The sequence below is a fragment of the Aptenodytes patagonicus genome, chromosome 6 (genome assembly GCF_965638725.1).
Source record: "Aptenodytes patagonicus chromosome 6, bAptPat1.pri.cur, whole genome shotgun sequence".
NCBI lineage: Eukaryota > Metazoa > Chordata > Aves > Sphenisciformes > Spheniscidae > Aptenodytes > Aptenodytes patagonicus.
The window spans coordinates 47,396,527-47,423,415 of record NC_134954.1 but is presented as its reverse complement, the minus strand read 5'-3'; the positions used below and the strand labels follow the sequence as shown (position 1 = coordinate 47,423,415).

Here is a 26,889-nt window from a genome sequence, read left to right as displayed (position 1 = left end):
AAAACCTAGATCATCTACTGCCAAAATATGTCAGCGTTCCCAGGGGCTGGGAAGGCAGGCAGAAGCAAGCCAGCAGGCCAAGAGAGGAAGGTTTCTGCTCCTAGGAGTGAGGAGAGATGGACCTTCCTGAGCACACAACTTCCTGAGGGGCCAGGTTTGGCCACCAGGAACTTGGAAACTGCTGTTTGCTTCTACTGTGATGATGGGAACTGCGTACACCTGGACGTACTCTTGGTAAAGAAACAGCGCTGCACCTCTAGGGAAATCCATTTCTCCCTGATAGGAGCAACCCTGCAGAGCCCCAAACACTAGCACACATCTTGCAATACAGGGACGAGAGTCCCTGTTTTGAAAGGCGGGCTTCCACTATCTTTTAGGCGTTACTGAGCTTTGCAGAAGCAACTTCCTAAGGCTAAAGTCATCAAAGAATTTAACTTCCTGTTCAAGCATTGCCATTACAGTGGTTTCACTTGGCTGTGTATCATGTGCTGAGGAGGGAGGAGGAGAGAAGTTGTGTGAGGAACCGAGAGTGCAGCCTGGCCCCACGGGGAAGGAAGGCTGGTGTCGCGGGGCCCTGGGAGACGTGGCAGTGCCTGGAGGGTGTGGGGACAAGGCGCCGGGCCCACCATTAGCACCATGCTTCTGGGGATCCTCGTGATGCTCTGCTTCATCCCCACTGCTGATGTAACAGGTAACAAAACCACCCCACATTTCAATCCTTTCCACTATTTTTCCTCACTTTGATCAACTGGGGGAGAAGGTCTAGCATAGCTTTGAATTAATTTTGAACAAATTATTCTGTGTTTGGAGGAAAGGGGAGAGACAGAGCATGCTGCTAAGACTGCATCTGGATCAACTTGATATAACTAAGAGGCTGATTTTTTTCCTGCCACAAGTATCCCTCCAAGATAAGACCCAAGAGCTTTCTTTCAATTTGACTTCTCTTTAGATACATTTGGAAATTGCATGCATAGATAGAAGGGGGCTTTGGTCACGTTCCCCCTGGGCTTTACAAATTTTGCTCACAAGTGCCTTCTCTTGGGGGGCTGAGCAGACCTGGTACCAGTGCCTCTCTTGGGGCAGCCTCTCCACCACCCAAATCTCCTGTGCGAAGCTCCAGGTCCCACCATGGCCTGGCTCGGTGTGATGGGCTGCAGAGCTGAGCCCACCCACATCCTCACAGAACTAGCAAATAAAAGGACCAAAAGCAGACTTGCTTACTGAGCTCAAAGATGGGAGGATGGGAATTGCTGAGTTTCTGATTTTTGCATTGTTTAGTAGTTTATTGATACTTGCTAGATACCTAGCTTCTTTCTGAAAAGATCTTCAACAACCAAAAATGTCTATTTGTGATTTTGAAATCCTGAGTCTTAGTGAATCTTTCCGAATCTTCAGTTGTTGTGGCTGAGGGCATTTTGTCTTGGTGTTGTCTTGCTGATGCAGTGTTTGTATGTTCAGAGTTAACACATCTTTCCAAGGGGTACATCAAAATGCAAAGCAAGACAAGTGATGATAGCCTTTGCTAGGATAATCTTGAGACAGACAATTTTTCAAACCAGTGGCCTGTGAACTGTTGTTATTGGGTCTTCTCCAAATATCAGTGTTTTGTATTTTACAGGGAAGTTACAGATAGGAACAAAAATCTGTTTTCCAGTACAAAACTTTTCACATATAGAACATCTTCAAAGAGCTGCTTTTTCTAATATGAGAGATACAATTCAATCTATTTTTTCCTTATTTCTGCCTTATTTTTCTAGAATTCTTTTCCTCAGTGAAGGCATTGTAATTTTTTCATGACACCATGATCTACATTTCTTTAAGAGATCATAGGCTTTTTCTTCCTTGTCCTTTTCCCATGTTTATAATTCTGTGTTTGCAATATCATAATTATTTCCACAGTGGGCCCCTGGGTTGTCAGAGAAGACACTGATTCCAGGAGGGGATAAGTATCAGCAGTGGGTTAACAGTTTAAAAACATTTCCATGAGGTGTGAACAACTTTTAAGGAACTTCTTTGAATTGCAACAAAATAAAATATAGTGTGTGGTTATCAGACTTGCTTTGCATGAAGAACTTGAGTTTCTCCAATAGCTTCACTGAGACTGTTCAACTATTTAAAGAGAAGCACATGAGGTCATTTGCCTCTCAGGGCTCTCATCTTTTTCCCTTATCTTTTCTCCACCTCTTCTCTTAATTTTGATTGAGATGATTGATCCTTAGTACATGGAAAACATTAAGACAGGTCAAAACCCTGCAGGACTTCCTCAAGCCACAAAGTGTATTATAGGCCTCACGTATTTTGTTTTGGGGAAGAAAACAGAATTTGTGCTGTTCTGCTGTTGTTAGACTGTACCAGTGAGTGCTGCAGGTTGAGTTTGAATCATGGAAAAGGACTTAAAAGATCAGTTTGTTCGTTTCCCTTTTGTAGAAACACTAACGTTTATGAAGTTTGTCCTCCCCCCTTTTTGTTGGCTAAATAATTTCCTTGCTATGGTCTGTCAGAGAGGCAGCTAGATCAAGTTGCCTGTCCTGTGTATTTTGTGAAATAAGTAATATAAGTGGGTTCCCAGTGCAGTGTGCCACAAATGACCTCATCTTTTTACTACTCGTATAACCTTCTAGGCTTATGGTCTCTGGGTGTTAAAATCAACCTCTAACCCACTAAGGTTACCAGAATGCAGAAGATGTATAAGGCAAGGTTAGCCGAGATTAGGATGACATCAACAAATTCTTGTTTAAAAAAAAAAAAAAATATCACAGGCTGACAAGAAAAACCCCTGTGCTCACACTGGTTTGATTAAAGCAAGAGTGTCACCTGGGCTTTATGTAGTACTATGCTCCTTGCAGTACTCGCACCAAAGTAGGGAAGATTAGCAGAAAGCAAGTCTATGACGGCTAGAAGGGGCAGATCCCTCCAGCTGCACATTATACACACAGCTGGGTGACCTAAAACCAAAGTAAAAGAGAAAGACCCTTGTACCTGGGAAAGAAGAGTAAAGATAATTGAACAACAGCCCAGCAGCAGCAAAAATGGAATAGCTTTGTTTATAACATAGCTGTGTGTCTTTCTGTTTGTGGATTAAGTAAACTCCTTTCAAGTTTTTCTCTATCCTCCCTGGGACTTAAGTGGGCCATTTCTTTACTGTGCTTATAGAAAAACCTAACTTATCCCAGATTCCTTGCTCTGGCAAATAGCTCTGTGAAGTCAACTGGCATGGAAAAGAAAGAAAGGAGAGTACAAAATATTTTTAGCAGAATATTTTTTCCAATAGCTGATGATGATTCATGGAAAGTTCTGGAAAAAAAAACCCTCAAAATAACTATTTTCCGTACTTTGTCGTCTCTATTTCACTTTCTTGGCAAATAAGAAAGAAAGAAAAAAAAAACCTTCAATGAAGTTTTGCTTGCATCAGGGGTCCATGATTAGAGTCAGTATTTTACCTATATTACATATGGATGGCATTTTTTTTCATGATGCAAGAAAACCTCACATGTGATTATAACAAATGTCTAGCATAACAAATAAGGTATAAAAAAGCTTAACAAACATTTAGAGATCTTACACACCATTGCATATAAATCCTAAAATCCTGAGAAAGCTTGCAGCCTGTGCACACTGACTTAAATGATATTACATTTTTAGAATTCACAGCTTTTTGAAACTGTAGACAATGATTTTTCATAACTGCCATTTTCTTGGCTGGGTAAGGCCAAGATATAGATATTTATTACTATGCAGCATGACTGAACACAGTTCTGGAAATGGCAATCATAACCCTATTTAGGGGAAAGCATACACTAATGGAAACACATACTAAATGTTTCAGAGTTTCACCATTTTAACAAACCCAAAGTGACACTTATGAGAAAAACTGTCTCTCTGAAGGCAAAAGCAGCCTCAGTCCATGTTTGCTCAGAATGGTCCAGATCCTACTAAGAATATAATCAAATCCTATTCAGATCACAAGTGAAGTAAAGGATGTTTGGCCTTACTCTGTTTTCCCCGTGAAACTAATACACATTTTGGCATGATTAACTTTCTTCAATTCAAAAAAAATCCAAGCCTGGAGGAGGATGATGACAGCAGGGCCTGTCTAACACACCTGTGGGGTAAGCCTGCCTTGCCCCTGCTGGTATTGCAGCCCAACCAATTCACGTGGTGCTAATTAGTTCCTATAAGTGAAAAACAAAAGATCTCCTTCAATGAATTTAGATTTGAATTAGTAGAGCCACTTTGTGAAAACAGATTTGGGTGCTTAGCGTAAATCATGTAGGAGCAGTCTTCGTTTAATGATCCACAAATAAACTTTTTCCCACCGCTCAGCCACCCTGCATCCCAACATCAGCAGCATGTGGCTGGGTTATCAACACCCAGCCTGCACACCAAGGCAAACAGACCAGACCATAAATCCAAGAGGTGGAAATAAGTTGAAGGAACTTATTTTTTTAGGTGGGTGTATCAAGAGAGACTGTTTGCCAATTAGCACAATATCATGGCAGGGACATAAATAGTCCAAAGCTGTAGTTAAATAGTGGAGCTCAAGGCATGAAGCTATGTACTAAACATCAGGAATTCAGATCAGCTGACAACAGCAAAAGGTGGAGGTAAGTCACTGGGGTCTGCAGATGAGTCTAAATAACATTTGAAGGTGGTCCTTCAGAGATGAGATTTTCAGTGTTCTTTGTCTTTCCTCTGGCCATAGTGAAAATCTCATCAGGCTGAGCAATAACCATCCATTAGTTTTCTGAAAGTACTTGCAGTGAAAAACAGGCAAGCATTTTTCTGAAGTGTAATGCTTCTGCAAGTGTCTGTTCCGGGATGCTTATTTTGGTTGTAAACTCTGAGACAGAAAAGGTCTCTTCTGAAGGTGTATTCTGTCCCTGTGACAATCAGGGTTGTAGTGGTGGGCACTACTGCAGTACAAATCAGAAGAATAACTCTGTCTCAAGTGAGACGTGTAGAATTCTGCTGTGCTAAAGGTAGAACAATTCTACCACAGACTTGCACATTGCCACTTAGGCCAAAGATCAATTTGCTGGCCAACAAAAATATGATCAAATACCTTGTCTAAAGGGGTGGAATCCAAACCTCACCCCTTACTAGAATGCCTTATAAGCCTATGCAAGAGCTTGTGTCGGAAAATGCTGATTCAATGAAACTGAAATGTTTTGCTGAAATGTCTTCATTTCGATGAAAATTTGCCACAGGCAGCACCTCGAGCAGAAACTTGCTTTGTCTGTTATTAATCTGCCGCTCAGTTCCAGGATTCCAAGATCTGTGTCTCTTTCTGCTGGAAAGCCTGGAAATGCTCATCCTTCATCAAAACAAAAAATTTCACAGTGTTTGGGTTCCCTGCAAACATGGGATTTCAGAGCTGTGACAAGCTCTGCTTCACCCTTTGAACAAAGAGTCACAAGGAGGATGGACTACAATCTTTCTTTGCTAAAGACAAGGCAGTAGAGCCCTGGGCAGTGTGCCCAGGTGGCCAAGGCGGCCAATGGCATCCTGGCCTGTATCAGAAATAGTGTGGCCAGCAGGAGTAGGGAAGTGATCGTGCCCCTGTACTTGGCACTGGTGAGGCTGCACCTCCAATACTGTGTTCAGTTTTGGGCCCCTCACTACAAGAAGGACATCGAGGTGCTGGAGCGTGTCCAGAGAAGGGCAACGAGGCTGGTGAGGGGTCTGGAGAACAAGTCTTATGAGGAGCGGCTGAGGGAACTGGGGTTGTTTAGCCTGGAGAAAAGGAGGCTGAGGGGAGACCTCATCGCTCTCTACAACTACCTGAAAGGAGGTTGTAGCGAGGTGGGTGTCGGTCTCTTCTCCCAAGTAACAAGCGATAGGACAAGAGGAAATGGCCTCAAGTTGCGCCAGGGGAGGTTTAGATTGGACGTGAGGAAAAATGTCTTTACTGAAAGAGTGGTTAAACATTGGAACAGGCTGCCCAGGGAAGTGGTTGAGTCACCATCCCTGGAAGTATTTAAAAGACGTGTAGATGTGGCACTTAGGGACATGGTTTAGTGGGCATGGTGGTGTTGGGTTGACAGTTGGACTTGATGATCTTAGAGGTCTTTTCCAACCTTAATGATTCTATGATTCCCTGCCTCACGTCTTCCTGCTCTCATGAGAAGAAAGGGCTGGTAAACAAGACTTTCAGTCAGAAAATGAACAGCTTCAGCAGTTTCATGGGTTGGGCTGGTAACTGGAGAACCTGCTAGCCATGGGTTGTTTTTACTGCCCACACCCTACCACTAGTCCTGGCCATCTCATGCATCTCTTTGTGTTTACTTTACCCCCTGGATCATGTTCATCCCAAAGGAGCAGCCTACTCAAGAGGTTGGGGTACTTCATCTTCTTGTGCAGGTGTGAACACACCAGATGTAGCCATTTGGTCCTAAATACCATTAAACACTGTGAAATACTTGTTTTCTGGGCATTCTGGATCTGGCCTCCTTCCCACTCCATTTCCCTTACTAGACTTTAAGTCTTGTCACATGGATTAAGTAGAAAGAATATAGGTTTTGCAGCAGATTTTGAGGACAAGAGATATGATTGTCATTCTCACAACCACAGCAATTCTCAGGGATCTATAAAAGGCTACTCATATGGGTTGAGCTTGCATGAAGACTTAGGCAGTCATATACACACACAAAAGGGCTGTCCTTAGTTCTGGCAAGTTCCTAGCTTAAAAGCCAAAACTCCCTTCCTCTTACTTAGGGGTCATCATTCGAAAAGTAGGGCCTCATTTGTACAGGATGATTTTTCTTGGAAGAAGTTGTCTTTCTGCATAGTCCTTGCAGTGTTTCATTGTTTGGCAGATGGTAGCACAGAGGTCTAAATGTCAGAAAACATTTCCTGTTTATGTATCAGTCCGGTCAATTCAAATTGAATTATACCCTCATGTGACCTTTTTTTGCAGGCCATTCAAGTGCTAAGTGCCAATGCAATGTCAAATTAGTCAGCTCCTGAATCCTTTGAGAGATTAAGAATCTACTACAGCTGCTAGCTAGAGAAATTACTTATTTTACATTAAAATGATAGCAGTTCATGCTTTTAGTGCTCATTGTCCAAGGTCCAAACCCTTGAAATGGTTCAGCAAATTCCACCTGCAAACTCTTCAAGTCTGTCCTTGGATTAAAAAGAAAATGTATAAATAATACTCTCTTATCTGACTGCTAAACTAAGCATTTAATTCACAGTATTTTCACTCCATAATGTTCCCTGGGAAACTGCTTGCTAAGGAAAGGATAGACTAAGGTGGCCTTATATATACACACACATAGAGTAGCTTTCTGAGCCCTGATGTTAAATCTTAATCACATGGGCCACTTTCTGTACTAGTGTTCTGACTCTGAAGAAAAACACTTTTGACCTCACAGTCTCCCCTAGTGACTATGTAATTATTTATATAGAGGGGGATTGCTGCAACTTGAGCTCCTGTGAGAAACTGCTTCTGCAGCTTGGTGGTTACATACTCCCTAGTAGGGAGTGTCAGCAGGGGAGAGGAGATATGGAGAAGGGTTGCATGGGAGGATGTGTGGTTCTGAAGTCTCATACTGTATTTTATAAACAAGTGTTTTTCTCACTTTCTCCCCTCCCCCCCCCCCCCTCAGAAAACAAGATTTTAGTGGCTCAGCGTCCTTTGCTCATTGTAGCTAACAAAACTGCAACTCTAGTCTGCAACTACACATACAATGGAACAGGGAAGGAATTTCGAGCTTCGCTGCACAAAGGAACAGACAGTGCAGTTGAAGTTTGCTTTATTTCATGGAACACAACCAAAATTAGCAGTAATTCAAACAAAGAATTCAACTGCCAGGGGATTCATGATAAAGACAAAGTCATCTTCAATCTTTGGAATATGAGTGCCAGCCAAACTGACATCTACTTCTGCAAAATTGAGGCCATGTATCCACCCCCATATGTCTACAATGAGAAGAGCAACGGGACTGTCATTCACGTGAAAGGTAAGATGGGAAGTCTCTGTAGGCCAGTATCCTCCTTATACACACTCCCTACATGATGGCTTGAGGCAATTTGTTTCCTTAAAAAAAAAAAAAAAAAAAAAGTTGGGTTGCCTGGTAAAACTACATTCCTGCTCCTGATGTCCTGAAGAAGACATCTTAAAATGATGATTAATACAAATGGTGCATTGGAACAAGGAGTAAATAAGCAGAGATTGAGGGTTTTGCTTTCATGTACTTGAAGTTTTCTTTGTTCTTTTCCTTAAAGAGACACCCATCCAAACACAAGAGCCTCAGTCTGCAATTCCTTTGTGGATTATGGTCACAGTGACTGGAGTTCTTGCTTTCTACAGTATGCTGATAACTGCAGTTTTTATTAGCTACTGGGTAAGAAACTACTATTTTCCTTTTCTCTATACGCTTTTTGTCCCTAGTTCATTACTCAGGCTATACTTGCCATGTTTACCACAAACTCACTGATAGCCCTCGCTTCAGGATCACAGTGCTTCTTGACCCCAGCTATATATGCACACCCATGCTATGCCCCAAAAGAGCTGAAACACTAGATGCTCTCCAGGTGGGCAGTCAGGCCTCTGTGGTAGAGTGCTAAAGCAAATAGTAATGCCATAGTGTTGGCAGCGCCCTGCACACCCGCAATACTGGGACACTGCCTCTAGCTCTGCCAATTGTCCCTGTCAGGGAAATCGAGCACTACAAGCATTCCTGGCAAAATCCTTTGAGACTATACTGACAGAAGGAGCTCACCTACAGTAAAACAATCTTTATGGAACCCTCAGTTGGCCAAGAGCATCTGCACCGATGTCTTGTGACTATGCAGCAATTCCCTCGAGTACCCGCTATTTCTGGCAGCTTGACTGCAAGGGAATAGGAGCACCGGGATCTCAGTAGTCCCTCGTCTGCCTCTGTACATTAACCCTAAGAAAGCTGAGACAGTCTTATGGCTCATTATTTTTGCTTTCTGATCTCTCTCTGGAGAGTTGGCTGGCCCAGGTCACATCCAGTTCTGCCTGCTGGAGTAAAGAGAGAGTGAGGTGTGATGCAAAGGCAGCAGCAGGACATCTTCCTAGACAAGTCTTAGGATTGTGATCTCCCAGAGCTGATTTACACTACTTACTCCATGTGGGAAAGACTTGAACAATGATCGTAGAGAGCTCTGTTCCTTGCACTCTGCCTTTCCCCTGTATCTTTGTCATTAAATAGCAATTTTCAACACATTACAAGGTAGCCTGTATAAAGAGCCCAGAGTCCCTGACAGGTTAAATGTTGTATGTATACAGAAAGCAACTCTCACTGCTAGCTGAAGCTTGAGGTCTGTTAAGTGTTTCACAAAAACACACTTGCTCAATATATAGCTATTTCTAATGGAAAACAATCAAATGGGGCATTGCCATAGGAAAACGCAAAGGCAGGTTAAGTGGTCTTTCTTTGTGCCTTATTGTAGAGGCTGACTCCTAAGAGAGCTGAGAGGATTACAGCAAACAGCTGCTTGTGTTACAGTGCTGTGCTACAGTGGCTGTGCCCTGATGAGATACTGTAGCTTCAAATCCATCATTTACAATCTGAACCATTTTCTCTCTGCTATACTTGTTTGGTACCTAACAGCTATGCACTTTGCTACTAACATGTCTGCCCCCACAAAGAGTGACAAGGCTGCATTGCAATGTGTGCTGTTTGCTGCATCAGTTTTTACCTGCTGTTATCGCTGCTGGTGGTATGCTCCTGATAATATGTACTCTGACTGTGGATGTGTTTAGAGTGTTGCTGAATGTAAATACAGTTGCCTAGAAGACATTGCAAATTGTAAAAAAAGGTCCCAAAATATGATACTTGACAGCCATGGCAAGCCTGTTTCACTTGAGTTCCTGAAAGCAGCTAAAGATTTGTCTATTTTTGTACAGTTCTGCCTTCCCTGGAAGAAAACTGCTTTTCTCTCTAAAAGTAGCAGTCTTTGATCCTGTAACAGTCCAGCACTCACTCATGCTAGCAAAATGTCTTTCTCCCATGCAAAGTTATCTCTTTGGTGAATTAAAAATCCTATATTATGGAGATGAACACATACAGGGAAAGCTTTTGTATCTAATGATTTACATGCATCGACTGTATTGCATGGCTTAAGCAGTATGTAACTTACATTCAACACCTTGCATATATATAACATTAATATAAAAAAGCTTAAAATGTTTCATAGTAACTGCCCCACTCTGCATGTACAGCATAATTTAGCCATCAGATTTTCTAATGCAAACTTCCTCCAATTCCACAGCATCACAAATATATTGCAGCATATGCAAATATTTATGTATATAGGAAGGAAACATCAGTGAAAAGGAGATTGCAAAAGAAGGTATGATCAGTATTAATGAAAAAGCATGGAAGCACTTTACCTAGCCCCTGATCAATAAACCCTAAAGCTATGCAAAAACACCAACCTTGCGCACAGCCTGCAGCAGTCAGAGGTTCAAATGCTGCTGTAGCCACAAACTTCCTCTATGATTATAGGCAAATTATTTCACCTGTCTTCTGCTACTCTTATTTCTGAAAGAGATGGTGCCTCCCTTTTCTCACAGGGGCATCATAAGGCAGGAATTCAACAGTGCAAATGAGATTTTTGAGGCCCAGATAATGAGACAGATTAACATCAGCTCTGATTCTTTTGCCCCTTGAAGGAAAGCTCAGAACAAGATATACATTGTGTGTTACTGCTGTAAATGGTAGGCAAACCATGATACACATAGCCTGGGCTGATTTTTCCTGCTCTTACTCTGTTTGAGTTAAGCTAATTTCTTTTTTCCTCCTAATAAATGAGGACAGCCTTCACTGCTCAGACTGTATTGCTTCTGCTGAGTCATCCCACAGCTGAGAATTGATGGTGAGAGGCATCAGTTTGTATCCTTGGTTTGCAGCATTCCTTTAACTGGAGAACTAACACTGTAAATCTCTCAGCAGATAAGCTGGAGACTTACATTCGGCTTGGGCAAATTCCATAGATTATTTTATGAGAACATGTGTTCTAATTCTTCTGTAACTGTATTTAAACCTGAGGCTGCCTTATAAATATGCCTGTTTCCCTGAACCAGGACATATGGTCAGAACTGTCAGCAGTTAATATGGGAGTTGGGTGAGACAATTTGCTAATTCAAAGAAGGAAAAATTAATCAAATCCATTATTAACTTGTCTCAGGTCTTATTAACAGTCAAAACCCCTCTGCTCAAAGGATCCCTGTTCCCTTTCTTCTTCTCCCTTTTCAAATGTTCACCCCAGGTTGCACAGACTAATTGCAGAAATGTTTTCAAACTTCTCTTCCCCCTTCTCCCACAGCAAAAATCCAAAAAGAATATGTACCATCAGAGTGACTACATGAACATGACTCCCCGGCATCCACCGTACCAGAAGAACAAAGGTTACCCATCCTATGCGCCAACACGAGACTACACTGCATATCGGTCCTGGCAGCCGTGATACCCACCAGCTGACCCACCAGCAGCCTCGTGTGCTTCTAGGCAGCCACTTGCTCTTGGATATGGAAGGACAGCCTCTCATTTTCTCATCATGTCTGTCATTATTAGTCATGGATACCTACACCATAGCAAGTATTGGCTAAACTTTGATATAATATACTAAAAGAAAAAACAAACAAACATAAAAAGGGGGGAAAAAGTAAAATAGGATTGTTCTCCCTGACAGCTGAAAATGAGATACAACTTGTGTTGAGGGTTGTCAGTGGGTAAGAGAGAAAGATGGCATCAGACCTCGGAGCTGGTCTCCTCCTAACACTTGTGGTTTTGCTCAGCTGTTGGGAGAACCAGAACTTCTGACCAATCCCAATAACTGCTGCCTTAGATAAACCCCTTAATTTCTTTTCCTGTATGTCTAATCCTCAGAAACCCTTGTTGCTGTCAAATATGGCAAATTGTGGAAAAAAAAAATCTTTTCTTCCCTACAAGACCAGGGCACAGTTTGAAGTTCAAAACACATGCTTGAAAGAAAGAGGGAAAAGTCAGCCAGAAGGCGTCCAAGCTATTAGGCTACGGCACAAATGGGCCGGCAGGACAAATCAAGCTGACAGAAAACTACTAAACCTTCAACATGTGAGTCCTTAGGTTGGACACTTTGTAAATGTTCATAAGGCCATTTGAAGTCATGACCAAACAACTCTACAGAGTGAGAAAGTAATCAACCTGAAGACAAAATGAAGACAAGCAGGAGAGGAGGAAATATCTGTTGTCGTCATGAAGAACCCCATTTCTGTTTTGTTTGCCTCCTACAGCGAGGGAACACAAAGTTATATGGGAAACATTAGAAGATACAGAGGTCAGATTTTGAGGAGAGCTTTACTTTCATTTTTGAATTTTTGTTTCTATCCAAAAGGCATTCTGCTGAGTCCTCCTGAAAATTCATGCACATCTGGCACCTAGGTTGTACCAGAGCTCTTTCGAAAATCTAGGCCCAGTTATGAGCAACTAAAGATCACTTGAATTTTTTTCCCATAAGCACCCACTTTTTAGGGTGTGAGAGGATCCTTCGTTCCCACCATTGTGAATTGGACCTGCAAGTGCTCAGCTACCTGCAGGGACTGCTCTGGGCACTTTGATGAACTTCGTGTTGACTGGAGGTTACCTTTCTATCTAAAGATGTTCTTCAGGAATGTTCCATGCTGGAGTAGGACAAAGTCTTCAGCAAAACCTGCTTCATTCATTCAATTAAGCATGTTTACATTAACAAGACATCCTAAACTGTAATTGGGGTTGTCTTGGCATAAAATCCCTTTTCATACTGAGGAGACAAGGTGCATTTTATAACGACTACTGAATAAACAATTAAATGAAAAATAAATCCATATTCCCGCCTTGAAATAAAATTGGGATTGTACAACATTTACTTTCCTCCAAATTGGGATAAGAAGATTCTTTCTTTGAGGGGACATGACAAAAGTAGAGATGTGGAAGTGTAGCAACAATCTGCTTTGACATCTTAACCCAAGAAAAAAACTTTGGCAGTTCCAAATTGGAAGTTTTACTTGAGTTTGCTGACTGGGCCCCAAACCATTTGTTCTGAGTCATATCGCCACGAACCATGTTCCTGGGGGGTGCTGTGCCACCTCTGAGCAGCGGTGAGGTGCCTGCTGTCCCCCCAGCCAGGCACAGCTCTGCCAGGGCAGGGTGCAGAGCCCACAATGGCAATGGCAAGCGAGGCCCAAGCGCCCACTGCCATGAGGCAGTGCTGTGCATTTGGCATGGGATGGCTGTCTTGGACCCAGCAGGCCCCGAGAGCGTTGCTCTGGATCAGTTCAGCAAACCCAAAAGCTTATGATTGGGTTGAAGAACTTCAAAACAAAGTATTTTTATTTATTTCTTCTCCTTTCCCCTCACCACATGCACAAACCCCCCAAGGCTGACATTTTTCCACATACATTTTTTACTCTGTTTTCCTGAAAAGCCCCTTATTCCGCCTTTGTACAACAGCCAAGGCAGCAAGGAGCATGTGCAGGGGGCGGAGAGGAGGGAGCCAGGCAGGACCCATGGCAGTCCCTGCATGGTCCCAGCTTGGCCCTCCTTGCTGGCACTGACTGGGGGGATGCTAACACCTTGCCACCTCCCTCCCCACTTAGAGGAGAAAAGTGGATGATCCTGTGCCAGGGGCATCCAGCCACTCCTGGCAGAGAGCAGCAGGCTGGGCACAGTCCTCCGTCAGGGTACAGCACTGTCTCGCCATGCTCCATGCCATCTACCAGTGTTGTCATTCTATAACACAACATTAACAAGTGCTCTGATTACAATGTGCTCTGAAAAATCACATCTTCTAGTGCAAATGTAAGGTGAGATGGCAAATGCATATCAAAAGCATAAAACAGGGTATATGTTCTTTGTTTAAACTGCATATATATATGTATTTATAGATGTATCTATTTCATTATATCTATATTCCTTAGAGTTTTATTATACTTTTTGCAATCTCCTTTTAAAATTATTAAATAGACACAGTAAATTAAATCCTGAATAAATGCATTAGGCCTGAGGCTAGTAGAGGAAAGTATTACTTTCTAAAGCAAATGTTGGTATAATTTTCTTTCCTTCCCCTAACACTTTTGTAATTTCCATATTTAAAACATACTGATAGCTCCCAGGACATGATACTGGAAAGTAAGTCCTGGAACATCTGGAACAAGAATTAATTCATTTGACCGACCAAAAAGAAAGGGAGATACAGGGAAACATCCTAAACATATAACAAAAAAAATGAGGAGAGCCAGGACAGGAGAGGCCCCAGCACTGTGTTAAAATGGACATCACCGTTATATTAAAGCACTGTAGGGACACAAATTACAGACTGTTGGAAATGAGAGACCAGTAAATACCTTTTATCCACCACTGTAAGGGACTAAAAGAAAGTGTTTGCAGAGAGGCAAGCCAGTTAAGCCTGGAGTCTGGCTCTGCATATGTGGATTAGCATATACGACAAACAGAGCAATCCTAATTTATTCCATCTGGTCTTAGGCAATGCATAACATGCCAGGACAGCCCTGGCCCTCCCTGGCTCGGCCTTAGGGGTCTATATGCTGTTTACAGGATGATGTAAAGAGAAAACTCCCTCTGTTGCTGCTCCAAACTTGGAAGCTGGCCCTCATGGAGGGCAGAAAGAGATCAATAGGGTTTTCTGCCTTGCACACAGGTCTTAATTTAAAAGCAAATATAATCCTGCCAAACAGTGATTTAATTTTTCATCCTCCTTTCCCCCACTTTTGGATCTCAGTGTCAAATGAACATCTGATCTGCAGTCATCATATCTGAACGGCAATCAACGTATGTTGCAAGGGGTCAACCAAGGGTTGTGCAGCTCCAGCCCCCTGCATGCTGATTCCTGTTCTGCACATCTCCACAGCACGAAACAACAGCCTGGCTCCTCTATCCTTCCAGGAACCAAGCCCCTAGGAGACAAATGCCGAGGAGGTAGCCTGTGCTATCTTTGCAGTATCTTGAACCTTAACCATTGGGGTTGTCAGGTTTACTAAAGCCAAAAGTCTCGGACATTCCTTCTAGTTTGAATCCCCCAAATTCCAATATCCTCCTCCTGTATCATCATTTCATAATGCCTCTTCTTTCTTCTGCAGCTATAAACATGAACCCTGCATGTCTGTCAAACAATATCACATCTTCCTTCTTTGCATATCATCTCTTTTACTTTCATTTCTATGCCAGACTCAGCAGTTCAGGAACCCATCCAATTTGTTAATCTCTAACACCATTGTGCAGCCTTCCACATGTACCCCTGACTAGTTACTTGCTTCACAAAGACTGTCTTGTATGCCACATTCCTCTTCAGTTTAGGGTAAGGAGTTGCCATTGGAGATTGGAGCTATATGGTGATTGGATAGGTACTTGTTTTCTGTTTGAAGGATTTGGGGTCTTTCATCCCTTGGATTTTTCCCATCATCTTCAGAGTTTCAGTTGTGCCAAACAACCACGTGGGAATCCCACACACCACGTGCTTCCCACAGTGCATTTAATTTCTGCACGTTTCATTTCCTGTGCATAGCAGGCTTTTGGCTATTGCCAAGTTCATTATGCCTGCAGACATGCCCTGACAGCAGAAGCAACTCTGGCTACTGATGATGTGTTTGATACTAATAAATAACATGGTACAAGAAGCTTGAGCTTTAGGAGTACACAAGCAAACGCTTCAGTGCTAAAGATCAAATCTTTCCGCTTTCAGCAAGTCTTTTGCTGTGTGACTGGAAAATATTTTATTCAAGATGAATCACAGACCAAGACCTAATTTTGTTAGTCACTCACACTAACCAGAAAACAGGTTAGGGTAATGAGTACAACATCAGCTTTGTTAAGGTCCAATAAAGAGTGGGAAAGGCTGAAAACAGCACTAGGCAGTAATTTGTAGCCAAAGTCAGTGTCTGTGAGAGGGAAACATTACTAGCTGCTTATCTTGATGCAAATGGATTGTTCTTCACAATTAGGTGCTTTTGTTAGAGCATCTACAGTATGTTACTATTCCAGCCTCAAGGGCGTGCAGATAGTCTGATGTGGCCAATTTGGCTGACAAAGTATTAGGAGGCTGCCAATTTAATACAAACCCATTTGCAAAGAGACAAAAAGTTGAATGGTCTCAAACTCATGGTGGGTTGTTTTTTTTTGTTTGGGTTTTTTTTTTACTGGATCTCCAGGATCAAGGCACCAGTTCTTACTTTTTCTCCTTTTTTTGTTAATAAAAACCAAATGTAACTTTATTTTCAGGACCCATAAACTTACCAGGAGCACTTCAGTTTTGGGGAGCTGGCTCCGTCTCATTCATCTGACCATTGAAACGACCAGGAATTTTCAAATGCCACAGTTTTCCTAGCCATTATATCATTATGTGGCCACATCATTCCTTTTCCTCACTGGCTTTTTATTCCTTCAAGGGAACTATTCTGGATCAGGTTGAAGTGTTCTCATGGGCTGGAACAACTCTAGTTTTTCAGTCAGGAAAGATTACTCCCTAACCAGCAACAACAAAGACGCAGACAAGCAATTTGTAACACTACAGTTCTGTGGAAATTAACATAGTGGTTTCAATCTGGTAGGAGGATCAAATGGCCTTTTTACAAAATCCTTTTGCTCTAAAATAAAGAAGCTTAAGAAATTACATACTGAAGTACCTTAAACGAAAAGAGATCAGGTTGCAAAATTAAGAAATCAAAGGCAGGAAATGCCAGAAGGAAGCTTTCCTATCCAGCCTCTCTTCTGCCCCCTTGTGTGACCAGAGTGGCTCTTTAATTACAGTTGCGTTTTTTTCCCTGGGACTTTGCCTTCTAATCTGAGCATACACTGCTAAGAGATGCTGGTCCACTCCCTTGCAGCAAGTGCAGGGCTGCAGTAAGAGGCTCCAGGTATAGTCAGAATAGGCACTCAGTTGGCGACGCTGCAGGTACAGAGTCCGAGCGACATCTCAAGCCCCTCATAAGGAGGGCTGTAGCAGGATACAACCATCAGTCAGGCTAACTTAGATAATAGCTAAGTTAATGCCCGACAGCCTTGTCAGTGCCCCATTAAATTAGATCACTCTGTTGTGAGTCAGAATGAACTAATTTTCCTGCTATTCTTGCTGCCTGTGACAGCCCTTGGGCTACTTTAATCTTCAAACACAAGTGGTCAAGACGAGAGCTGATTTTTTTTTCTCATGAAAATGATGAAGGAGGATGCTTGCGTTTCTTCCTGGGCTTCTCAGCCTTCCCTAGCCAAATCAAAACTGGCTGGAGAAAGGAAATTGTTTCTCTGTTTGCATAGCTCATCAGCTCCTGATGCACAGGGACAGAGGCTGAAGTCCAGGGCGGAATGTTGCCTTTGGGAGCATTAACGCATGTGGCTCTTTCTCTCATTAGCAGAACGCTGAAGTAATGCCAATGTTTTATCTTAACAACAACAAGAAAGTATGAGACTATGAAGATACAGAATTGGACAGCAAGGGAATAACCTTTCTCCCTGCTGCAGACACACAAAGTTGACACTACTTTCAAGCACAGCCCTGTGATGGAGCAATCCACCACTAAGGATGGAAGAAGCAAAAGGGGTTAAAGGAGAAACCACTCTGAAACCACTTCAGTGAAACTCTGGAACAGTCCCTCAGGGAATAGAAATGAACAAACAGCTGCAGGATGCAAAGCAGACTTCTGCCTCTCCCTGGCCATGTACTAGAAATAACAGTATTAAAAACACCCTAGTCCTTCTTGCCTGAAGAAGTACTTTTAACTGCATAGGCTGCTATGCATCAATGAGAAACTAGCTGCATTGATGGTGAAAGCCAGGTTAGGTCCTGTGTGTGGACTTGGGCACGCTGTTGAGTCCCAGGAAACTCTTGAGATGAAAGCAGCAAATTATATTCAAAGGGCAATGGCCAAGCAAACCACAGCAGGCTGGAAAGGCAGGATGGATGAATGGCTGACTGCAGGAGAAGTGGAGTTAAACAACTCCAGGGCTTGTCTCCAGCAGCTAGAAAATGCATTCGTTTGGGCTGCAGCTCCAGTGAATTTCCTCCAGTAAAAGCAGCCCTTGGAAGGATGAAGGTTCTGTGGTTATTTCCTGAGATTTGTCACATGCATATACACTTAACCAAAAAAGATTTTTAAAATACCCTTATTTCTGCCTTTTCTCCTTTCTGAACTAAAGGATTACTTACTTACAAATCCTACATTTAACCTGCAGTATAAGGTTTTAAAATCAGAGTATTCCTTTCTTGTTACCCTTTTTTAAATTTTTATTAAGGAGTTTCTGTTGTAGTTCTGCAATCTGATTTCAGAATCAGATTGAGGCAGAGAGGCAAAATGAGGACCGGGGTATAGGCAGAGGATATACGTACTGCAGCTCAGCACTGCATGGCAGTACCTACACCCTGTGAAAGATAGCAGGCACAAAATGAAGTTCAAAGAGTCTACAGGTTACATGAGCAACTTGGTGAAGAAATGTCAGTTAGAAACGAGCAGCAGCAAACAGCTCTGTTTTCCTATTGCTGTGGCTTTGCTTGATGACGATGACATACAAAGATTAAGTCTAACTGCATGAGCTCCAGTTGTTTATCTCCTTTATTATCATCGCCAGTAAGTGAAGGAGATGTGTGGGTGTCACCTGCAAAAAAAGAAGTTGCATTTCTGAGAGAAAAACATCTGCAGATCAGAGAAAGCAAATGGTCTTAATTCATGCATATCCCGTTTCCTTCCCATCACTAATTTGCAGCACTGACTTTAGTCTCCTGGATTTCCTTAGCTTTACTATGCTGAGAGAGAGTGCAAGAGAGAGGCAGACAGAGGGACTTGAGCAATATCAAGCGCCCAGAATGACTGCAGATCACCGAGGTGATTTGTAAATCACTAAGATAGCCTGGCTCTCAGGGCATGGTGTTTGCTTTTCCCTCCCCTCTCCTCTCACCTGCTGAACTATAGGGATTTGCAACAAGAAAAGCTATCTGTCTGCCGTGCAATCAATTTACAGAAGAACATTTTGTTCGGGCTGCTATTGAGGGATGCTAGCAGAAACTGGAAGCCCTGGGTCACCACCCATGGCACAAGTGTTAGTGTCTGTGTAGAAGATGTAGAAGATGTGGTTCTTCTGCGCTTGTATATTTGTGTCTGTGACAGAGAGTGAATCTCTGCGCATAGTTAAACACTGCTTGCTGCATACATTGCATAGTAATCACTATTTTAAGAAAGATTTAAAGCAAATGCATCTCCTACATTGGAACTACTGAGGGATACTTTACATATGGGCATGCAAACAGATGCAAGCTTCTGTCTTTTCTCCCCATCATTATGTATATATGTAAAAATAAAATTAAAAAAACAGTGAGTATATGTCTTGGATTGCACATCACGCACAGTATGCTCATTGGGTCTAAGATATCTCTAGATTAATGATGTTTGACTTGGCTGTATGCTGACTTGCCTGGGTCAACTCACCAGCCTCTGAGATATTAAAGGTATCAGAAAAATGAAAAATTATAAATCCAGAGTATCTGTATTTAAAAATAAGACTTTCCTCCAGCTCCAAATTTGCTGTAATTTTCTCTAGCCCTGGATTTGACATATATTCATCAGGTTCTCCCTTTTATCACTAAGCCCAGTGAGAACACTGATGACCATCCCTTTTCGACTGCAGATCAGAGAGTGAATTCCCTGTGGCTCTGCTACAGCTGTTCCAATCATCAAGCAAGAGTGCATGTTGCACTCTTCTTGTCCCCCAGCTACAGCCCAAGCAAACCAAGGACCTGGCTAATCCTTCTCACCCAAGTGCAAAATATGACATTCACGTTCCCCACTAAACAGACCTCTTTACAAAAATAAAACTCACTTGTTCTCGATAGCTGCCATAATGAATGCTTGGTCAATAATGATTAATTCCTTGTTCTTGCAAACAACAAGTTCTTGTGTCCGTTTACTGAGGGGAGGAATCCAATTTATGTTAGTATCATTAGTTGTGTGAGGAAGTTGCACATCTGTGCAACTTGCTGTGGGAGTGTCTTCTTCCCTCATGTAAATGCTGGGTTGCAATCTGGGTCAACAAACTAATGTTTAGAACTTTTGACTAGAGAACAGCACAAGAAAAATATCAGAACCAAAGACCTGTGAAATTTGAGACACTGATCAATCCAGTGCTGCCTCTTGTTGAATGGCACGAGCACCAGCAGCTGAGTATCATTCTCAGATAGGTTACGAGTGGGTTCATGCTGTAATCTCTCCAAGTTTCGGATCTCAGACACATATAGACTGCAAAGGCACAGCAAAATACTAAAGGATCCATGGCAGGGGGGAAATACAGGGAAGCAACAGGTTTAACTTGCTAAAGGCAAACAGTTTTTACACTGGGAACAGGAAACCAAGAGACAGTGCAAAGGATGTTGCGGGTGTTGGAAGGGCCACCACTGTAGTTACTGTGCATATCTGGGTGACTCATCATCACTGTGAATGCTGGCTTGCACTCAGATGTCCCTCCTCCCCCAGCTGGAGCCAGTGGGCTCATCCTGCCTGGCCTCCTCTCCATGCTTCATCTCTGCTAGGGCATCATCTGGAAAGCACTTGGGCTGGCACTATGCTGGGCTTGAAGTTGTACTTGTGACATATACAGACTATACATGTGACACACACAGGAGTGATGTGCTGGTCCCTGCTTGAGAAGATTAAAAATGAAAAAAAGAAACAAAGGGGGAAGCAGAGGCATGGTCCTCATGCACACATATGAAGCTCAGCAATTGTGAGGGCACAAAGCACAACTGGGCCATCCTTCACACTGCTTATAAACTCTACCCACTGCACCATACCAACGTGTGTGGTGTCCCCCCCATCTTGTGGGGGACCCTCTGCTCCACAGGAACAAGAGGAACTAGTGGCTTGTGCTAGGAAACATCCAGTCTGGTCACAGCTGCAGTTTCACCTCTGCACTTCTGCCACAGCTCAGACCTTCCAGCTGGGCTTCCCAGACACAAGCTGCAGAGCACAATGGCTACTTTTATAGTCCATGCATTTCTCCCATCCTCCCTCACCTTGCACCACAGGAAACTGCCAGCATATGTGTCTGTGTGTCCTGCGTGGATCTGCCTGCTTCTCAGGAACAAAAGGACCTAATACCTGTCTGATCACTTGTAGGCTTTGGGGTTTTTTTGTAATGAGTTTTCCTGTGGTCACAGAGTTGCCCATCTCTCACAGACTTTCCATAACCCAAGATGTTCCCTAGCACTTATGGACAGAGGATGACAATGTTTTGTTACCAGAAGACAGGGTTGGGAAGCACGTGTCCATTTAGAAAGGAAACAGCATATCTGCTGCTGTGGGAGTGAAGCAGTAAAGGGGCATGGCAGTACACTGTGGTAAGGGAGTATGGCAAACTGAATGCAACAGAAAGTCAAAGATCTGTGTCAGAATTTGTCTGTGCCACCAGGCTGGAGCCTCGTGAAGATCATCTGTCCTATTGCTCTTCAGGAAAGATCCGGAATATACCTCATTACACAGCAAGGAGGCGAGTGAAGGTGATGTGTCTGGCTTGGGAGCAGGAGGTTCAGACTGACTCACATTTTTTATTCCTCATGAAGATTGCCAGGGTATTGACGGGGCATCCTCAACATACATTCCCTCTGCAAATTGTGGAACTTGCTTTGCATACCAAGAATAAATTAGTCTGCAATTTATTCTTGCACAGATTGCAAGCATATTCATGTACAGCAAGAATAAAGACATGCCTGACCAAAACATTAAATAATATATACTACTATGTGTATTAACCTGCCACTCTCTAGAATAGACTGAAGTCTATTCCTTCATCTATTCCTGCAGATGTCCTGAAGCTCTTTGAATCTCTGGGTAGCTAAGAAGCTGGTCTAAGACACCTTCTGTCCCTACAACTCAACAATTGGGTGGCCAAGATCAACTGGGCTGAGGAGTCATCAGAAAGACTTGGTAGAAGCAGTGTAATGTAGAGATGACACAGAGAAGCAGAGATAGATAAGCTTTATCCTCAGTGCTGCCTCTCAGCTTTCATTGGCACTTCCTATGTATCTTCCTTATTGAGACTGCAAGCTCTTTGGGCTATGTGTTACTCGTCACTACATTTTTGTACAGTACCTGGGACCTCAAATCTTGGTCAAGCTCCTCATATTGTAGTACAAATTACAATGATAACTTTAGAAGGTGTTATATCAGACCCTTGTCCCTTCCTCAGCAAATGGCAGCACTAAAAGCCATGGAGGGGAAAGTATAAAAACAAACCTGCAAAGTTGCAGGGACTGGGACAGAAACACATAAATGTTCTTGTTTTCTTCCTTCCACACATTTCACTTCCTTTCTGATGGGCCTCTTATTTACCACTTGGAACACATCTGGCCATCAGAGCTGTGGTCTTACCAGAGCTTATTTTTCACTTTATCACTTATTTATATAGCTACGTGAGTCATCATCAAAGGGAATCCAAGAAAACAGTATCAACAGAGTGCTCTGTAAGTGATATCTCTCATTTCACAACCCAGAAACCACAGGTAATCCCCTCACACTGTATTCAAGCACAGCACTGCTCTGAAGCAGTTCCATTGAGGGAGAGAATTGCTGATGCTTGACTCACAACAACTTTGCAACATCACAGTACTAGGGGTTATATAAGGAGGAGGAACAGAATGCATTTCAAGCACACATACACAAGCCAGAAGACAAACGAGTGTTTCTCAAAGGGCAGAAGGAAGCTCTTTTATGGTTCTCCAGCCCCACCTCACCCCCTCAAATTAGAATATATTGAAAATGCTTTTCCCCATGGGGGACATGTGTATATGGTTGGGAGGGGTAAACATATACATATATAGTCAGTCCTGTGAGTATATAATGTTTCTTTTACAGTTATGCCAGCATGCTTTTCTATTTCCACAGCTTTGCTCAGTGTAAGGTCTCCTTGCACAAATAGTCTGGGCTGCTCAGTGACTGCTGATTGCCCTGTTCTCTGGTTGGCAAAGTGTGGCCCTTTCTGACGGAAAAAAACATGCCTGAAGAAACTTGCTATTTGAATACATCAGTCAGCCCTCTTGCAAAGTAGATCTTACTAACTTTCCTGCCTCATCCCGGGGGACCCAGAACTCTTGAGGCTTTTCACATGCATTTTGCATCAGAACATAAACACACAGACTTATGCTCCACCTGGCAATGGTGTCTCGTAAACCTAGCTGCTCCAGTGGAAGATATTAAGCCTTCATGATGGACTAGCTTGTCCTGAAAGAAATATGTTTCTATCATTAGCTAGCAATCATCTCATGGCCTTTAACAGGAGCTTTGAGAAATAATCTTTATAATTTCCATCTTCTGCAACTGAAATAATTGTGATCACAAATATGCATTTATATTACAGTAATAATCAAAGATCTATTTTTTCACACTGTACAAGCTGAAAAGTGATATTCTATGCCCTGAAGAGTTTAGAGGGTAACAGCAAAACAGATGAGAGCTGATTGGGAAATAGAAAACAAGAAAATGTAAGGAATTGTAATGTGATTGGCATGTGTGGCTGTTTGCTTTTAAATTGGGTGTATAACCAAGGAAAAAGGAATGAAAAGAAAGGAATATATATTGTTACAGCCTTTCAGGCTTAGCTGGCTTTGTTTTCAGTCAAGCACCAGTTTAATGCTTGAGAAGAGGAAAACATTCTACACCTTTCTGCTACACAACAGTGAACTGTCAACAGTGACTGTTTGGGACTTACACTGGTGCAAAAGCATGAAATTTGGAACTGGAGCCATCTTTTTTTTTCATAACAGCACATATAATCTGCCATAGCCAGCAATCTGCAGAGGAGTGTCTCCAGTTTCTGGCTAATTGGTTGAACAGTCTCTCTCTTCCCGGGCTCCTGACACTTTCATTAACTTCCTCTCTGCTCCCACGTATCATTCCTGGAGAGTTTTGGTAGGATGCTGTCAGATGCATGTGAGGGAGAGGTTTCTTTGCACTGAATGGAAGAGCTGATTGCATTTTCCTTTCCTGACAAATTATGGTGCTTTCTCCTGCCAGCATGTGACTCGGGCAGAACTGGGCTCTGCATTTTATGCCTCACCCTGGCCTTGACTGCAGCATTGTATCCACTTCATTCATTAATTGCAACAGTTCTCTTTACTGCAAGCTGTAAAAGGGCAGTAATAAACCTAATGGCATTATGTACTGTAGACTCCAGCTTGTGTTGTTACTCATTCTCTCAAAGCAGAGACTACTCAGGAGAAGGGATTACTGATTAATTAACCTCTTTCTTCAGCGAGGAAGCCTTGGCAATTGGATCATGTTAATATAGATTTCATGATGTTCTATTATCAAACACCTTTTGTTTTAAAGGAACCCTCCCTTCACTGGATCAAAATAAATTTGTCATCTACAGCCCATTGGCCTCCAGGTTTCAGCTGCACTTGCAAATATTAACTGACAGGATAGGGAAATTGGTTACGGTGAATAAAAGCACAAGTACTGTGCCCTCTTTGCAATATCAGCATGTACTGGTATTTGTTTAGCAAATAGAGTCTCACTGAGGACATCACCTGTAGGACGAGATACCTTTATATCAGAGCAGGAATCTCATTCCCTAGGGAAATAGTATGGCAACTCATAAGTTGGTTTGAAGGACTAATACAAAAATACAAGCACAGATGCTGTCTAATGGTTCTTTTGCCCTCAAATCTGAGGTCTCTGCTCCTGAAGCAGAGCCCTCTTGATGTGGCTTGGTGGGTCCTGTGGACAGAGAGGACAGCCATGTGAAGGCGAGTTCCTTCAAAACCTCAGAAGAAATTTAGTCATCCACTTGGCAACAGCCTGGGTCCTGAGAAGGTGAAAAGTCTCACTGTGAAGAGTGAGGCACAAAGAACAGCAGCACATTCAAAACAACCTTTTGTTACAAACAAGCAAAAGAAGGACAAACAAAAGCTCTTCAAGGAATCAGATACTCTGAAGCAACAAAACCACAAATCAATATGGGATCCCTATTCCCCAAAGACAAGTACCTGAAAGTGATTTAAATAAGTCAGGAACTCCTGAGCCACCAGATGTACAGAGACAAGGCTGAACTATGCATGCCACCTAAATAATCCATTAAGTTTTTAGGACATGGATTCTTTTAAAAGCCTTTGAGATCTCCATACACTTTGAAAGAGCCCCATATGAGGCCAAAATGTTGGATCATCTTATCTTTTCCCTGCTGAATAAAGCAAATAATAATTTTGCAAAAAAGTTCGCAGATGCTCTTACTTAAAAAGTATTTCAGGACACAGCTTGAAGCTTGAATCTTTCATCTAAATGGAGAGCCTGACTGTCAACCTTTTATTTCTTTCACATGGGAAGGAGGATGGAGAGAAGGTGGAAGTTTTTCCATTATCTCAAAGCTAAAATGGCAACCCTTACCTGTGTAAAATCCGTTTCCTCTTCTATTGAGTTGTTTTAGGTTATGAAGGGTTAAGTCACCAGTATGGAGCAACTCCAACGCTGCAGAAAAAAAAACATGAGGTCTTTTTAGTGGTGTATATGTCTATGCAGTGTGATGTATCTGCAAACCATACTGAATTATCTAATTAGAAAGTGCAAAAAAACAAAGGCAGCCTGCAGTGAGAAAATGAGACCCTGTGCCGAATCCATCTGCCAGTGAAGCAATTAAAAAGATGGACTTCTTAGAACAGCAGTGATTGTAATTTGTGTATGACACTCAGTGGGCTATGATTTCCTCAGATAATACTTATGCACTGCAGCACCTGGTGAAGACCATGTGATGATCACTATATAGCCCACTACATTTTCAATAGTTAGCACTAGTTTAATCCCGAGCTAGGCTATTTAACAGGTGTGAAAGAAAGGGCTTACTCTCCACACAGAGAGTGGGGCATAAAGACTTGCTTGTGTGTTTTTTATTTCCTGTAAATGTGTTTCTCAGAAGGTTTGTGGGCATGTATCTCCCTCCTCTGGTGCACAATAAAGTAACACCCTGGTGGAAGATACGAGATTTGTTGTGGCAAAAAATGAAAACTGGGAAAGAGTCGTTAGTGAAGGAGCACAAATACTTAATAAATCTCATAGGAGATAATGTATTTCCTTTGTTTCTCCATTGCATTATACTATCATCATATAATATAAATATAATAGCTGTCTTCTATACCTGGGCACCTTGTATTAATGAATATTTTGCCCTAGAAATAGTTCAACCCCTGATTTGATGTCAAGTCTCCAAGATCTTCTCTGAACTCCGTTCCTTCATTCCTATCAGATTGATCCTGTTTCTTACCGGGACTATGCAGAGACCCATTTCTCCGTTTTCCTAGTTGCTTTGTTTATTCACAAAAATGCCATGATGGTAAGTTGCCAGTCCACATGGTTAAAATGACCTGTATTTCAGTCATTTTATGTAGATCTATACTTGACACTTACTACAGTGAGTCCTCACTCATGGCCAATGACAGAGAGCCTAAAGAAGTGGGGTTCATCTCATCTAACTTCTGACATCTCCAGTAAGCAGATGATTTCTTGCCACTGATTTGAAGGGGGCTCTGGAGAACTGCCTTAGATACAGACACCTGCATTGGCTAGCAGCCTGCCTTAGGCAGTTCCCAGAGAAAAACCTTCCCATCTCTTGTGCTCCACCCTACCTTCTGTTTGGTTCACCTTCTGTTTGAGCTGGCTACTCTGCCAGAAATCCTAGGAGAATAGTATCATTGGCCTAGTCCACAACATCAGCTGGAAAGGAAGAGTGACCTGGGCAGGGACATCCATCTGTAGAAGAGCAGGTATTTCCTCATAGGTGGGTAGAAAACTGCTTGCTGCTCCTCCAAGTGCTGTTGTGACCTTCAGCCCCACTGATGAGAGTAGTGCGGCCTTTCCTTTATTACCAGAGAGGCTTTAAGGGACCGTTCCTGTCTGCTGTCACCCAGACCTGG

The 26,889-nt window shown here is 42.5% G+C and overlaps 1 protein-coding gene across 1 annotated transcript; it reads left to right on the top strand.

Moving 5' to 3' along the window:
- Nucleotides 1-627: 627 nt before the first annotated feature.
- CD28 (CD28 molecule) lies at nucleotides 628-12,884 on the top strand. The gene is made up of 4 exons (XM_076340743.1): nucleotides 628-691; nucleotides 7,611-7,964; nucleotides 8,230-8,348; nucleotides 11,302-12,884. The coding sequence occupies exons 1-4, from the start codon at nucleotides 637-639 to the stop codon at nucleotides 11,440-11,442; spliced, it is 669 nt and encodes a 222-aa protein (XP_076196858.1). The 5' UTR covers nucleotides 628-636; the 3' UTR covers nucleotides 11,443-12,884.
- Nucleotides 12,885-26,889: the final 14,005 nt, after the last annotated feature.